General features: G+C 50.8%; 1 protein-coding gene across 2 annotated transcripts in view; it reads left to right on the top strand.

The window, feature by feature from the left end:
• ACACA (acetyl-CoA carboxylase alpha) overlaps positions 1-16,761 on the top strand; it is a 103,680-nt gene that overhangs the window by 33,219 nt on the left and 53,700 nt on the right. For both annotated transcript variants that reach the window (XM_066563406.1, XM_066563404.1), the window contains 6 exons: positions 8,844-8,867; positions 11,243-11,386; positions 12,451-12,547; positions 13,786-13,893; positions 16,187-16,243; positions 16,554-16,598. In XM_066563406.1, coding sequence (XP_066419503.1) covers positions 8,844-8,867; positions 11,243-11,386; positions 12,451-12,547; positions 13,786-13,893; positions 16,187-16,243; positions 16,554-16,598 — 475 coding nt within the window. The remainder of the gene's footprint in view (positions 1-8,843; positions 8,868-11,242; positions 11,387-12,450; positions 12,548-13,785; positions 13,894-16,186; positions 16,244-16,553; positions 16,599-16,761) is intronic.

Below are 16,761 nucleotides of genomic sequence, written 5' to 3'. Positions count from 1 at the left end.
AGCTCATGTTATTCCGGGGGGAGCTGGCCCTGGAGCAGGTTGTTCTGGCTGTCCGTGGGCTCAGCCCATCCCTGCTTTCCCCGGGAGGGTTGGAGCTGTCGGTGCTGGTCCCTGCTGGCTCTGAGGTCGCAGTGAGTCCCCGCAGCCACCGGGTGCCACTGTCGGTCCGTGCCGGGCCCCTCCTGCCTCCTTTGTTCCCCAGCATCTCTGCCCTGCTCTGGTTGTTGCTGGGGTCTGGTCTCATTTCCTTGGGAACCCATCAGGAGTTTTTATGAGATGGTTTTCAGGCTCTGCTCTGCTGGGAATGAATGGCTGTCCCCAGCCAGCCCTGCTACCAATGGGACATGTGCCTGGGCTCATCTGGTCCCTGCATTTCTAGAATGTTTGTACATAATTGCAGGCTATTTTTAGTGCCCCTTTATAATGCTCTTTTCTCCCTTTCCTTCTCCCTCCATTTCTTCCCTGCTGGCCTCAGTTGCCTTTGCTGCTCAGGGAGTTTTGGCTGCCAGTGCTCTGCTCTGGGCACAGCCTGAGTCAGACAAGGGCAGCTGGGAGAGGAGAGATGTTCCCTGCTCCAGGAGCAGCTCCTTGGCCTGAAATCTCCTCTGCCCTTACTCTGAGTTGGGTGGGGCAGTGCTGTGAGCCCAGCTCTGCTCCTCAGGGTCATGGAGAAGGCACCATGCATGTTCCTTGTGCAGGGAGAGCAGGCTCAGGGGCAGGTCCAGCTCCCTGGAGGTGCCTCCAGGTGCCAGGGGTGAATTTGGCTCCTGGGCAGCTCCTTGCTCTCCTCTGGGGTGGCTGCAGGTGCCCAGGGGCTGATGGTGGCACAGGAGCTCTGAAGCCACACCTGGTGTTAAACCCAGGACAAGGAAATCTCAAAACCCTGACATTGTCCTGCTTAAATCTTCTTTGTTGTTCTTGACCATGGTCTGTGCTCCTCATGTGCTTTTCTGTATCTTCTGTAGCACAAATTCTTAGGCTGAAAAGCTAAAAATGCATTCCAAGGGCAAAGCCCAGAGCCAAAATATCCCAGAATGTCCCTGGAGGCTCTGCAGGGCTGGGGACCCAGGAGCAGGGGCAGGGAGCCCTCAGGAGAGCATTCCCTCTGGGAGCTGCTGTTACATGATGCCACACATTTTTCAGATATTTTTCAGATATTTTTATTCCCTGGTCCCTTTGTGTCAGGTGTCTGTGAACCTTTGAGAGCCCCCAGGTTTTACTGAGGCAAACATTCGCATGGAGAAAACAGCAAACTGATAATGGTTTAAATTTCTAATTAGGTTTTTAAATTCGTATTTAAATTCTTCATTATTGGTATTTAACCCTGCTATGCTTTTACTTAATTGTGGCAGAAGCAATCCCAGTCAGTCCCTGTGAGCTGCCTGATCACAGCTCAGGCTCTGTGCTTTTGGCCATGGCAGGATTGCCATCAGCTGCCCACAGGGAAGCAGAGAGGACAGAAAAGCTCTTAAATCTGCTGACAAAGTCACACAAGTGCAACCTGCTCCTGGTGGCTTCTGTGGGCAGAAACTGTTTGGGGAATTATTTGTTCAAATGAACAGCAAACATCCTCATGCAGGAGCAGCAAGGGGAAGTCACAGGGAGAGAAAAAGAGCTTTTAATGGGAGCCCCAGAGGGCTTTGTGGGCCCATCAGCACCCCTGTGCCCAGTGCAGGCAGATGAGGAGTGCAGGGCCACCATCTGGCAGCACAGGGGGCTCGGCAGCCCTGTCCCCGCAGAAATCCAGTCTGGAGGGGTGGATCCAGGGCATGTCTGGGGTGTCACAGGCTGCAAGGTGCCAGCTTTGCCTGGCCATGGGCTGCCCTGCAGGCTGCCAGGCTCCTGGCACAGGCTGGGAGGAGAAAAGGAGCCCTGCTCTGGGCTGTGGGTGCTGTGTGAGCCCGGCTCTGGGTGCTGTGGGTGCTGTGTGAGCCCTGCTCTGGGCTGTGGGTGTTGTATGTGCTGTTCCAGCCCTGCTCTGGGTGCTGTGGGTACTGTGCCAGCCCTGCTCTGGGTGCTCTGGGTGCTGTGCCAGCCCTGCTCTGGGTGCTGTGGGTGCTGTTCCAGCCCTGCTCTGGGTGCTCTGGGTGCTGTTCCAGCCCTGCTCTGGGCTGTGGGTGTTGTATGTGCTGTTCCAGCCCTGCTCTGGGTGCTGTGGGTGCTGTTCCAGCCCTGCTCTGGGTGCTCTGGGTGCTGTTCCAGCCCTGCTCTGGGTGCTGTGGGTGCTGTGTCAGCCCTGCTCTGGGTGCTCTGGGTGCTGTTCCAGCCCTGCTCTGGGTGCTGTGGGTGCTGTGTCAGCCCTGCTCTGGGTGCTCTGGGTGCTGTGCCAGCCCTGCTCTGGGCTGTGGGTGTTGTATGTGCTGTTCCAGCCCTGCTCAGGGTGCTGTTCCAGCCCTGCTCTGGGTGCTGTGGGTGCTGTTCCAGCCCTGCTCTGGGTGCTGTGGGTGCTGTGCCAGCCCTGCTCTGGGTGCTCTGGGTGCTGTGCCAGCCCTGCTCTGGGTGCTCTGGGTGCTCTGGGTGCTGTGGGTGCTGTGCCAGCCCTGCTCTGGATGCTGTGGGTGCTGTTCCAGCCCTGCTCTGGGCTCTGGGTGCTCTGGGTGCTGTGCCAGCCGTGCTCTGGGTGCTGTGGGTGCTGTTCCAGCCCTGCTCTGGGCTGTGGGTGCTGTGCCAGCCCTGCTCTGGGTGCTGTGGGTGCTCTGGGTGCTGTTCCAGCCCTGCTCTGGGTGCTGTTCCAGCCCTGTTCTGGGTGCTGTGGGTGCTCTGGGTGCTGTTCCAGCCCTGCTCTGGGTGCTGTGGGTGCTGTTCCAGCCCTGCTGCCCAGGCACAGGGGCAGAGCTGGCTGCTCAGAGGGCTCAGGTGCCTTTGTGAGCACCCAGCCCAGGTGACAGAGCCTGAAAGGCTTTGCTGAGGTGCTCGTGGAGCAGGCCCTGCCTCATCTTACCCTCCAATCTTCTGTTCAAAGGAACATTCCAGGAGAGGGAATTACAGTGCTTTCTCAACAAAAGTGTTCCTTTCTAATCCCCTCTCCTCTCCTGCTTCCCAGCAGCCTTTCTTATGTCTGCAGCTGCCAGGTTTAAATGAAACTGGGCCATTGTGTGCTGCAGGCAGCTCCTGGGGCCTGCCCTGCTCCTCCCAGAGCATCCCCAGCTCCCAGCCAGGCTGCCCAGCTGCCCTTGGTGCCCCTTCCCCGGAGCAGATGTGCTGCAGGGTCAGCAGGGCAGAGCCCAGAGCTAAATGTGCTCCCACCAAACACATCCCTGTTGGTCTCAGGCCTGGGTGTGTCCCCTGTGTCACAGGCTGGGGCAGGAGCTGACAAGGAGGCTTAGAGGTGCTGGAATATTCTGGTTTTGAGGCGCTTGAATATTCTGATTTTGAGTTGCTGGAATATTCTGGTTTTGAGGTGCTGGAATATTCTGGTTTTGGGGTGTTGGAATATTCTGATTTTGAGGTGCTGGAATATTCTGGTTTTGAGGTGCTGGAATATTCTGATTTTGGGGTTCTGGAATATTCTGGTTTTGGGGTGCTGGAATATTCTGGTTTTGGGGTGCTGGAATATTCTGGTTTTGGGGTGTTGGAATATTCTGGTTTTGGGGTGCTGGAATATTCTGGTTTTGGGGTGTTGGAATATTCTGATTTTGAGGTGCTGGAATATTCTGGTTTTGAGGTGCTGGAATATTCTGATTTTGGGGTGCTGGAATATTCTGGTTTTGAGGTGCTGGAATATTCTGGTTTTGGGGTGTTGGAATATTCTGATTTTGGGGTGCTGGAATATTCTTATTTTGAGGTGCTGGAATATTCTGATTTTGGGGTGCTGGAATATTCTGGTTTTGGGGTGCTGGAATATTCTGGTTTTGGGGTGTGGATTTGGGATAGCCCAGGGCTCTGCCTTGTGCTTTGTGGAGCCCCAGAGGGAGCTGAAATAAAAAACCAGCCTGGTGTTGGTCCCTGCTGGCTCAGCCTTGCCTTGCCAGCCCCTCTGGGCACTGAGCCCTTCCCTTTGCCCCTTGGAGCATCCCCAGCTGCCTTGGGGTGTCCTGGGGTGTCACTGTAGGGCATGAAAGAACACAAGCTCACACTGCTGTTCTCGAGGTGAAGAAAAAGAGAAGTTTATTTTCTGACTCCAACGTTTATAGCTTTCTAAGGGTGACAGTGCTGCCTCTCCAGTTACACTAAACAAACCAACAGTCCATCAACTTTCTCTTCTTCTATTAAAAAATACAAAACAACGAGTTATTTCCAGAAAGTGTGTGAGAAAGTTCATTACAAGAATGTCAACATCAGAAGGCTTAGAAAAATCTTAAGAAACCAAAAAGTACCAGTGGGGAACCTCGGGTCGGGATGAGCAGTGGAAGCAGGAGGTGAGGAGGGTGTGGCAGTGCAGATGAAGTTGGTGTGAGCCTGGTGTGGCTCTGGGGGCTCCAGAGGAGCTGCCAGCAGCACAGCCTGGCTGCCTCTGTGCACACTCCCAACCAGGGGGTGCAGAGGCAGAAATGCAGCCTTGGCTGGGCTGGATTCCCTCCTGGGGCTGCAGCCTGGTTTCCATGCTGCTCCCATGGAAATGAAGCCCAGGCAGGAGCTGCTCTGCATTTCCTCAGCATCAGCACAGAATGGCCTGGGGTGGGAGGACCTTAAAGCTCATCTGACCCCACTCCTGCAGAGGACAGGGAGCTTCCCCCAGCCCAGGCTGCTCAGAGCCCCCTCCCGGGGTACTTCCATCAGTGTAAATGTCCCAGCTGTCCTGTGCTTGGTCTGGCCTGGAATCTCCTCCCTCTGTGCCTGTGGGTGTTTGTTCATGGCCCACCTTGGTGACTTCAAGGCCTGAGAGTGGTGCATGGTCTGTCCTTTGCTGTCTCCTGATGTTTTATCACCTGTGGGCAATTTTGGTTGTTCCTTTTTGTCAGCCTCTTCCTTAGCTTACAGGTAGGAACCGTTTGGGAGGCTGAAAGCCAGGTTAGGTATCCCAAAAGCCAGGTTAGGTATTCCAAAAGCCAGGTGAGATATCCCAAAAGCCAGGTGATATATCCCAAAGGCCAGGTTAGATATCCCAAAAGCCAGGTGAGATATCCCAAAGGCCAGGTTAGATATCCCAAAAGCCAGGTGACATATCCCAAAGGCCAGGTTAGATATCCCAAAAGCCAGGTGACATATCCCAAAGGCCAGGTTAGATATCCCAAAAGCCAGGTGACATATCTTAAAAGCCAGGTGAAATATCCCAAAAGCCAGGTGACATATCCCAAAAGCCAGGTGAGATATCCCAAAAGCCAGGTGAGATATCCCAAAAGCCAGGTGAGATATCCCAAAAGCCAGGTGACATATCCCAAAGGCCAGGTGAAATATCCCAAAAGCCAGGTGAGATATCCCAAAAGCCAGGTGAAATATCCCTGGTCCCCAAAAAGGGCTTTTTTAAGAACCCCACACTCACATTTAGAGCAGCGTGCAGAGATTTTTTTCCCTGCTGTCATTTTACAACGATCTACTCACAAAATGTGAATTTCTGACAGAGTGACAGCATTTTCTGTGGACTGTTTGCTGGAACAGCCTCTGGCATCAATCTTTGGATGCCAGGAGTGGCCCAGCCGTGCTGCTGTGGGCTCTGACCCTACCTGGAGCCCCAGAGGGGTCACTCAGGGGCTGTCAGGCAGCCTGAGGTCCCCTCCTGGTCGTGGGGGTGGTTTTTAGGGAAGGGAGGAGGGAAGGATGGTTCCAGGACACCTGGAAATCCCTGCAGCTCCGTGCTGGGGTTTGATGTTAATTAGGCAGCAGGCAGCAGTAATGTGCTGCTGTTCCCTTGGCTTGCCTGCCTCAGAAAAGGGCAAAATCTTCCAGCAGAGCAAAGAAGGGGCTGTGCAAGGGGCAGCAAACTGAATGGAACGAGGATAATTTTATGCAAATTGGACTTGTGTAGCAGATTCAGCTCGGCTGAATCACAGAGGGAGCAGAAGAATGAGGGAAGAAAGAGGGAGAGGGAAAAGCCAATCAAAATGTATGGTTGGAGGCATGTTTCACTGCCTTCTGGTTAGATCTTCTGCAGAAATGAGGAAACATAGGAGGAATGGCACTGGCCAGAGCCTGTGGAATTGCTCCTTCTCCTGTGGTACTGCTGTTAATAATAACTACAAGTGGGGTATTGAGCCAGCCTGGGCTGGTTCTGCTTTGCTGCCTCATTTCAGAGCTTTGCCCACAGCTGAGCCCTGCATGGCCATGGGGCAGCTCCTGTTCCTCACAGAAAAAGGGGAAAAAGGGAGGAGGGGGCACGGGGAGCTGAATTCAGGGGGTGCAGGAGCAGTGGGGCCAGGGGGGCTGCAGAGCAGGTCAGGAACATTTCCAGGCCATCCTGGGAGCTGAGCAGGGATCAGAGGAGGGTCTGGAGGACAGGCTGTGAGCCTGGCCCTGCCCTGCTGCTGCTGGGGGCTCTGAGGTGGCCCTGGCACAGAACCAGGGGATGGCTTGGGCTGGAAAGGACCTTGGAGATCTTTTATTCCACTTTCCACTGGGCCAGGGTGCGTCGCAGGCATCTTGTCTTGCAAAATCCTTTCTTTAGGAGTTTTCCTCCTGAGAAGCTGAGAGGCTTCAGGAACACAATGCAAACAATGGTTATCTGCTGCTGTGGAATGCAACAGGTGCAGCTGGGATTGGTCTCGTGTGGTTGTTTGTCATTAATGGCCAATCACAGCCCAGCTGGCTCGGACAGAGTGTGAGACAGAGCCTTTGTTATCATTCTTTCTATTCTATTCTTAGCCAGCATTCTGATGAAATCCTTTCTTCTATTCTTTTAGTATAGTTTTAATCTAATATATATCATAAAATAATAAATCAAGCCTTCTGAAACACAGAGTCAGATCCTCATCTCTTCCCCCATCCTCAGACCCCTGTGAGCACGGTCACAAGGCTGCTCCAGCCCCATCCAGCCTGGACATTTCCAGCGTCCAGGGGCAGCCACAGCTGATCTGGGAGGGATTTCTCCCTGACACCCTTTGAACCTGCCCTCTCTCAGTTCCAGCCCATCCTCCCTGTGTTGTTTCCCTCCCCTCCTCTCCTGCCTGAGCCTCTGCAGCTCGTGTGGAGGGGCAGCAGAAGCTCCCAGAGCACCAGGGTGCCCCTCTCGAGGCTGAGCTGAACATTTGTTCTGCTGCTTTCCTGTCCCTCTCTTTGCTGAAAGCCTTCCAGGGACGGCCACGGGCGGGTTCCTGCTGGGGGTAGGAACTGCCAGTCCTCTCCAGACTATTTTTTCCAACTCAAGTGGATCACATGCAGCTTTCCAGCTCCTTGCCAAGCTCAAAAAATAGTCCCCAGCCCCCTGAGGGCTGGAGGCCAGTTCTGTCCTGACCACAGGCTCTGCAGCACAGGGTCCGTCCCCACCATCCCCCAAAATTAAATACTTCATATTTAAATACTACTTAATACTACCTAATTTAAATAATTTAAATACTAATACAAATATTGTAATAACAAATACTAATAAATATACTAGTATGTGCTAACATACTAACATATACTAATAAATACTAATATAAATACTAATTTAAATACTACTTAATAAATACTTAATACTTAAATACTACTCTGTGGTACTTATAACAGGTATGGTTTTAGGTATTTTTCCCCATATGGTTTAAGGAGACAATGGGATTATTTTTTTTCTCAGTGATGCACCCAGCACATCCCCTTGCAGTGGAGGTGACTCTGCTGTCACCAAACCAGTCTGGGACAGGGCAGGGTGAGCTGAGCAGTGACCATGGGATGGACACACTGCTCACCCAGCGCTTGGGGTCCTGCCCATGGGCCAGGCTGTCACAGGAGTCTGTGGTTTCATCTCCTGAAGGGAAGGGGGTGAATGTCCATCACACGTTCCTCAAAGCTTTCCTTTCCATCTTTCAGTTCTTGCTAACCCCTTTGCACAAGCCCCCTGTGTGCAAGGAGCTTTTTCTAAATTTAATCTGGGTTACTTTGCATGCCAGATCCCAGCCATTTTTCCATCCTGCACGGAGCACTCTCCTGGCTGTTCCTGCTCTGGGCTGGGCTGGGCTGGGCTGTGAAAATGTGCCCTGACTCCTCTGCCCCATGTGCATCCCTGGGCTGCAACAAACAGGGGAGAGCTGGGCTGCTGTTAGAAAAGAATTGGGAAAGTTCTCCTCAAATTAGCCTGCAGGTTGTTGTTTTAGCCTCCAGGTTGTTGTTTTAGCCTTCAGGCTCTTCTTTTGAGCCTCCAGGTTGTTCTTTTAGCCTTCAGGTTGTTCTTTTAGCCCACAGGTTTTTATTTTAGCCTCCAGGTTGTTGTTTTTAGCCTCCAGGTTGTTCTTTTAGCCTCCAGGTTGTTCTTTTAGCCTTCAGGTTGTTCTATTATCCTCCAGGCTATTCTGTTTAGCCCTGAGTGCTGAGAATCCCCAGTGTTCCATGGTGCTGTGTGTTTCTTTGTCCCTGCCTGTGCGTGGGCTGCTGCTCAGCCTGGAGCTTTGGCACTGAGCATTTGGCTGCTTTTCCTGAACCTGTTGCAATTTTCCTGTGTGAGATGCTGATTTATTTTTATTTATTTATTTATTTATTTCTTTATTTTGCATCTCTGCTGTTTGCTGCTCTGTCAGGGAGTGCAGGCCCTCGCTCTGGGCTTGGAGGGGACCATGGAAGGTGGGCAGGACTGTGGGTCCCTGGCACGTGCCAGGTGTTTTCCTGGGAAATTGCGTTGTTTGCATGGCCTGGCTGTGCCCTGGTGGGTCAGGGAGGTGGCAGGCAGCTCTCCCTGACTTGGGACAGTCCCTTGGGAAGGTGTTGCTGGTTGTTTGATGATGGTTCTGCGTGATGGCTTTCACTAACCGGTCTGATTAACTGTGCTTGTTTGATTTCAGAGGGAACATCCCCACACTGAACAGGTACAGTACCCATCATCTTCTCAAATTCCAAATCCACACTGGAAAGGAGCCTAACCCTGATTGTTTTAGCATGTTTTGTTGTAGTGCCCTTCTCTTTACTTGGGAAAAACTCAACCATAACTCTTCTTTTACCTCCCCTTTTCCTCTCCCTTTGTCTAAAACATGTTTTCAGCTTTTCTTTAAAAAAAAAAAAACCCACCCAAAACTTTGCATGCAGCAATCTCTGGAATTAAATTTGCTGGGTGACTCAGCTCCTCTGCAGTGTGTTACACAGCAGAGCGCTGCCCTAGGGTGTTTTTTGGCACTGAATTCCCAGGTTTGGGTCCCAGAGGATTGGCCCTCTGGCCAGTGACCCCAGGCAGCTCCTCCCAGCCCACCCTGGTTCCTTGTGCATGGCTTGGAATTTGTCAGGGCTGTTTCACCTCCCTCGCACCACAGATGAATCTACATCTCAAACAGCTGACAGCATGTTTTGTTGTGGTTTGGACACTAATTTTTCCTCCCGTGTCTCAGTTGAAAAGTATTTCTTGTTTTAAATAATACATGAAAAATGTCTGCTGTCTTTTTGTTCAGCTCCTGTTCTGTGATAGTTTTTGTATGAGTTGTAAGAGTGTACACCAAGGCATGTCCTGAAAAATTCCCCTCTTTCAAGACCTGAATCCCTATTATTTATTACTGCTTACAAGCCTATTTAGGGAAAAATAGTAAAAATGGGCTCGGAAGTCTCACGGCTCTTAATCAGAGATAAATTGCAGAAACAGAGAGTGACTTTAGGCATGGAGAGCCATTAATCACCCTGTGATACTTCAGACTTGTTGGCACTGTACTCGGGGCTGGATCACAGTGGGTTTGGTGTGTGGGAAGGAGGAGATCCCAGCAAAGCTCAGCCAGGTCAGGTCCTGCTTTCCCACACAGTGAGCAGCCCCTGCACTTCACAGCTCTGAGGCTCCAGGGCTGCTGGGGAATCCGTTCCCTGACTTTCTTCCCCCATCTCCTCCAATTTTGGCAGCAAAATTAACGTGTCCCCAAGCCCAGGGAGAGCAAGTGAGGTGCCAGGGCCAGCTCCCTGCTTGGGTCTCTTCAGAAGTGTCACCACCTTGCGGGCAGCTCTGGAAGGGAGTCTGAACTGAGCCTGCAGTACAGCTCAGAAATTGGTGATAATTATTGCAGAGAAGGCAGACCCCAGCTGTGGTCACCAGACGAAAGTCCAATCTCATTTTGTGCTTTTTCCTGTGGGAGAAGCTTCCTCTGCCAGTCTCGACTCTGTGGCACTGTGAATCTTTAAAAAAACATAAAAATCACAGAATCAGTGAGGTTGGGAAAGACCTTCGTGACCATGGAGCCCAACCTGTGCCTGATCCCCACCTTGCCATCCCCCAGCCCAGAGCACTGAGTGCCACATCCAGCTGTTGAACAGGGAGGGTGGGAATGAGAGGGTAAGACTCAGCAGAGAATTTTGGACAAGCCACTGTACCATGCTGCATTTGAGGAGTGAAAATTGTGGTAGGATCAGAAAAATCATGGAATCAATAAGTTAATATATCCTTTGTAAAAATGTACTGAATCCTTCACGTGTCAAATCTCAGAATTGCTGCTGCTTGAATCATGTTCCACCTGTAAAGCAACAAATAAAGACAGGAGGAGAAATAGGAGAAAAGTTCAGTCAGAATTCTCCTGTCATCTCGAGAAATACCTGTTTTAAGGGGTTATAGCATTATTTGCTAACTCTGGGTGTTCCTGTCACTGACACAACATCCAGGTAGGGTGGCACCAGAGGCATGGCAGGGCTCTGGGCAGGCTGAACAACCCAGCAGGGATTGCCCATACAGGGAGGCTGGCACCAGAGGCATGGCAGGGGCTCTGGACAGGCTGAACAACCCAGCAGGGATTGCCCAGATGTCACAGACATCTTTTATGAAAAATCCTTTCCTTAAGATTTTTCCTCCTGAGAAGCTGAGAAGCCTCAAGAAAAAATGTAAGCAATGGTTATCTGCTGCTGTGGAATGCAACAAGTAGATGTTTGATTGGCCCATGTTAGTTGTTTCTAATTAGTGGCCAATCACAGCCCAGCTGGCTCGGACAGAGAGCCCGAGCTACAAACCTTTGTTATCATTCCTTCTTATTCTATTCTTAGCCAGCCTTCTGATGAAATCCTTTCTTCTATTCTTTTAGTATGGTTTTAATGTAATATATATCATAAAATAGTAAATCAAGCCTTCTGAAACACGGAGTCAACATTCTCATCTCCTCCCTCATCCTACAACCCCTGTGAACACGGTCACACCCAGCTGCGCTCCAGGTGCTCGGGGCGCTGCCCAAACCTGCTGCCAGTGCTGTGCCCCTGCTGACTGTGCTCTTGCTGCCTTGCTCTTCAGGATGTCCTTCTCCTCCAACCTCAACCACTATGGGATGGCTCACGTGGCCAGTGTCAGCGATGTGCTGCTGGACAACTCCTTCACGCCGCCGTGCCAGCGCATGGGCGGCATGGTCTCCTTCCGCACCTTCGAGGACTTCGTCAGGTGGGTGCCCACTCTGGGCCTTGCTTCTGTGGCCACCGCCCCACCTGGGCCCTGGCAGAGCTGGGGAAAGGCTTTGCCAGGTCTAGAGTCAGGTTTAGGCTGGTCCTTGATGCCGGCAGGGGGCTATTTACAGATCACAAACGGGACGGGGCTGCTGTGGAACGTGCCTCGAGCTGTTTGATTTTCCAGCATCACTCTCATTACATGGTTATGGCAATGGGAAGATGCCAGCAGCTCACATCCCAGGCAGCAGACAAAGAACTTAATGTTACAACTTAGTTTATAAGTTTCTTGACCAATCCCACAAAGCAAAAGCACATTGACAGTAGTTCTATCCAATCACCATAAGCACATGGGCCTTTGGTTGAAACAATGCTTGCTTATTTCAAATACAATACCTGCTTGTAAGCCTTAAAGCACAATGCACAGAGCTCCATTATTAAGCTTTAACCTTCCTAATATCTTGCTAGATAAACTTTTCTCTAGCTTAGAGAGTTATTCTAGACAAGCGTTAATACACAGACCATTGTTCTATTTGTCTTTGCTTTTCTACAGTTTAAATAATTTTTTTGCTGACCAATCCCATGGCTGCTGCTTAGCTCTAATCACAGTTCGACTGTATCTAAGGCCTGCCTTTTGCAGCTTTCCCAAAACCCTCTGATTCTGTAGATTCCCACAGTCCTGGGCGTGTTTCCCTGCTTGGATCCCTGCGTGTGGCCCAGGCTGCAGGAGGAGCGCTGTGCACACAGAGGGATCAGCATCCTGGGTTCTGCTGGTTGGGAATGTGCTGGTGGCTCCTGATGCTCTGTGGATGTGTGTGGGGGGCAGTTCTTTGTGCTTCCAACCTTTTGGGACAGGCAAACCCCCAGCAGAGCCCTCAGCCTGCACCCAGGAGGTCTCAGACCAATGCTGGACAGTGCAGACGCTGGTTTGAGGAATTGCCTCCTGATCTTTGAGCCCAGCAGGGGAAGGAGCCCTGTCCTGCCAGGACTGGAGGGGTCAGTGCTGGGTGCTCTGTGTGCTGCAGTGGTGTGGTGGTCACTGCTCCTTCCTCTGTGTTTCAGGATCTTTGATGAAGTCATGGGATGCTTCTGCGACTCTCCCCCTCAGAGCCCCACGTTCCCCGAGGCCGGCCACGCTTCCCTGTATGATGAGGACAAGGTAGGGGTTGTTTTTCTTTCTGGAAGGTACTCTGAGGCTGGATGCTCCTCCCTGGCTGAGTGCTGGGAGCAGGAGTTGGGAGCTTTGTGTATTTATGGCTGTGATTTGCCTGCTTGTTCCACAGCAGGGGACTCGGCGTGGGCGGCCGCTTCCAGCTCTGCTCTAAAGCTACAGCTCAGCTCTTGCTCTCCATGTAAATTTAGTTTATGGCTTTTAGCATCAGCACAATTCCTGGATCCACAGCACCATAACAGAGTTTAAACCCACCATTAAGTCTCCAGACCCTCTCTCTGCACCAGGATGTTGAACTGCATCTTCAGCTGTCTTTGTCCTCCATCTGACTTGCTGTGTTTCCTGTCTTACACCCTTCCCAGTCCCCTTAAATCTCGACTCTTCCCTCTGTTCTGCCTCTTGGAACTGTTTTTGGGAGGAAAAGCTGAGTGGAGCTGCTCAGTTTGTTCAGAGATGTGGGAACAGGTGCAGAGGAGGCAGGTGGTCCCTAATCCATAGGGATGGAAGTCCAGTTTCCCTTAGACACGGGTAGCTGCTCCACAAGAGTGGGAAGCTCTGCTGGAATACAGCCTGTGTCCAGAACAGGGCTTTGTTTTCCTCTGATCCATTGATCCTGATGTGTGGAAGCACTGTAGCCTTTTCCAGAATATTACTGTCAACCTTAATATCCTCAGATCCCTCTCTCTGCTTCCCCTTCACCTCACCAAGGTAATTTCCTGTCCAGTCTCAGTTTTTCCCAGTTAATCACAGGCTCCTGGAGGCTGAATTTGTAATTTCTTGGAGCTCAAATGGAATTGATGTTTCCACATCATTTCATGTTGTTGTAGGTATGGAAACTCACACTGTTTTGCCCCTACACTTTGATTAATTTAATTACTTTCCTTGATGCCAAAGTCCTCTAGTGTCCTTGTGCTGCATCTGGTAAAGAGAGGCCCTGACCCTGTGCCCTGTCTCATCCTTGAAATCTCCCAAGGAGGCTCCTGTTTGATGTTTGTGGACGTTGACTTGTGTGAAATTACAGATTTCTGAGGCTGGTCAAGGATTTCCCTCAGAGTTTTCCCTGGCGCTCTGCTGAGGCCCTTTCCCCCAGAGCATCTCTAAAGCTGGGTTTAGGGAGCCTGTTCTGAGGTGCTCCCTGTTAATTCCTGCTCCGTGGGGACCACGGGGATCTAGGAGGTGCTCCCTGTTAATTCCTGCTCCATGGGGACCCTCCCCTGTCCTTGCAGAGTGCCCGGGAGGAGCCCATCCACATCCTCAACGTGGCCATCAAAACCGACGGCGACGTGGACGACGACGGCCTGGCTGCCATGTTCAGGGAGTTCACCCAGAGCAAGGTGAGCCCCTCTGCCCCTCTGGGATCTGCAGGACAGCCCGGGGAAACTCTAACTCTGTGCTCCCTAGGTTTGGGGTGGTTTGGTTTGGTTTCAAAGCAAACATGCTGCAGTTACGGGCTCAATTTATCCCCTCTGGAGCCTTCCCATTGCTTTGGGCGTAGCTGCACCTTCCTGACGGCACCAGGTCGTTGTTTCTCCTTCTAATCTGTCAGGTCAGGACTTCTTCACTTTAATTTTTGATGGGATGAAAGACTTGGAAGGTTTTAAACACATCAGTGAATCTTCAGTAACTGTCTCCACACGCTCTGAAAAAGGCGTTCTGTCCCTCTCCCTGGTTATAAAGTTGTTGTGTGAGCAACAGAACCATGTACAATGACATTAAAATGTCCTGTGTTTGTGTATCACCACAGTCTTAATGAAATTTAGGTTTATTGCCCTTGTTAGGGTGCTGGAGCATCCACCTTACACAACATTCCTGGCACGAGGAGGAATTATTTGGCATGTTCTGTTGCACCTTTCTTAGTGTGGGATGCACTTCAGGAGTCCCAAATGTCAGTGCTGGGTCAGCTGTGGGACAGCCTGGGCTGGGAACAGCCTCCTTGTGTCCACTCTGGGCTCTGCCTGCACCTGCTTTTCTGTGGTATGAAGAACTCCAGTGGTTTGTGGGGCTGAAAATCCCACCAGGAGCTGGGATCGTGGAGCTGCACTGGTTTGGGAGCACTGAAAGCTCATTGCACCTCCAGCTTCTGAGTGTGGGACGTGGGAACACACCCTGCAGAAATCAGGGGTTCCAAAACGGGGCTGGCATCCACATGGCTTCAGCAGCCTCCTGTCTCTTTAAACAAGGAAAACAATCAAATCCAAGAATTAAAGCTAGTTCTGCTTTTCATCTGCTTGATCATGCTCCAGGCGTTTTATGGGAGGGGATAAAAAGAAAGAAATAAAATATATTACAAAAAAAAAAATCTAAAACCACATTAAACTATCAAATAGGTTGATCCAAATTGTCCAAATAATCTTCCAGTCCCAGCATGTTGTGTGTGGTTTTTTTAATAGAAATTAGGATCATATACTTGTAAATGACTTGTGGAGGAGATTGAGGCAGTCAGTGGAAATGGAGTTTCTCCAGGTGCTGATGGCTAATCGCTCTCTAATAGCTGTGGCCTTGCTGGGAGACCCACATTATTACCATGTAATCAGAATCCTGTTGCTCTGCTGTTATTGTCTGCCACTTGTGGAATTTTAAAAGCAATAACAATTTTTGCTTTTTAAATCATGGCATTATTAAAGTTATTTTCTTCCTCTTGCCATGAATATAGTCACTGCTGCTCATTTCCAAAGGGCTTAACCTTAGTAAAACATCACAGTCTGTGCAGAGAGGGGCTGGTTTGCTCCTGCTTGAGCTGAGCTGTTGTTCCTTCTTGTGTTCCTTGCTTTTAAATTGGAAGAGGGAGGAGGAAGGAGGAAAGTTTGAAAAAGAAGAGAATTACGAGATCTTAGCGCTTCAGAGGATCAGTGCTGTGGCAAGTCCCGATGGCAGCACTCCTCTGAGAGGGGACTGTGAGGGAGAGGCAGCCAGCATGGATATCCTGTGATCTGCTTAAAAAAATCACTGACATCTGGCTTGTGTCACCTTTGCAATGTGGAATCCTGGAGTCTCAGGATGGTTTGGGTTGGAAGGGATCTCAAGGCCCTGCCTGACATCCCATCTAACCCTCGTCCCTCTAATTCTTGTCATGTTCCTCTCTGCCCATGCTAAAAGTCCCTCTCCCTTCTATTTTAATGCCCTTAAAGGAGTGGGAGGTCACAATGAGCCCCCCCAAAGCCTTCTCCAGGCCGAGAGCCTGGGTGTGTGCTTTGGACTGAGCACACTGTGCCAAAGGCAGCCATCAGCCACATCTTCCATGGGTTAGCTCCTTTAAAACTCATTTTCCATCATCTTCCGCGACCTTACCCCGTCTGCGCCGTGCTCCCTTCGGAAGGCAATCCTGGCAGATGAGCAAGGATGTTTCCTGCACGATTTGGGAGTGACTCTGCTGCATTCCTGCCTGGCCAGGCTCAGCCTGAGCTCACTGCTCTGTGACTCAGTCCCTTCCCTGCCCAGGGGGGAGGGATTTGGGCGTTTGTGCTGCTGAAGCAGCAGCAGGTGGGAAATCCTCGCTCCGGGGAGGCTGAAGGGGAGCAGGGACTCAGAGGGACCTGCAGAGCTTTTTCACTTCACAGAGGGCTCCAGCCTGTTTTGACCTGTTCTTTTTCTGCACTCCAGTCACTGTTTGCACCCTTGTTTTTGCAGAAATCAGTCCTGATTGAGCATGGCATTCGCAGGCTGACGTTCCTTGTAGCACAAAAGGTATTTCCACGTCTCTCCTGATGCTCACACCTCCCTGGTTTCTAGCTCATTGTACCATTGGCATCTGACATGCTTTCCCCCCAGATTAAATGCTGTATTTTACTGTATTTAGTTCTCTCCTCACTGTTTTTGTCCTCTAAAGCTTGAGATGGTTTTCATGAATTCGCTTTAAGAGAATTAATTTACAATTGTAAGCAATCTTGACGCCTCTTGTATTCTTGAATTAATTGATTTTTGATTTTAATCCTAATTGCTAGCTGTCTTCTGCTTTTTTTTTTTTCTTCCTATGTGTGTATGTTTCGTTTGTAAGGACTTCAGGAAACAGGTCAACTATGAGGTGGATCAGAGATTCCATGTAAGTAAAAAGGGCCTGGAGCAGGGTGGCATTCCTGCTGCGAGGCCAGGGGACACCCAGGGGGCTCTGGCCTTCTCATTTGGACCTCAGGCAGGCATTTGATGCCCACACCCTGGCAAAGTGAAGCGTTCAAGTATTTATTTGAAAATCTGGCTGCAAACCC

Source organism: Molothrus aeneus, chromosome 20 (genome assembly GCF_037042795.1).
Source record: "Molothrus aeneus isolate 106 chromosome 20, BPBGC_Maene_1.0, whole genome shotgun sequence".
Lineage (NCBI taxonomy): Eukaryota > Metazoa > Chordata > Aves > Passeriformes > Icteridae > Molothrus > Molothrus aeneus.
The sequence above is the reverse complement of the archived record's forward strand: the minus strand, read 5'-3'. Positions and strand labels throughout refer to the sequence as shown.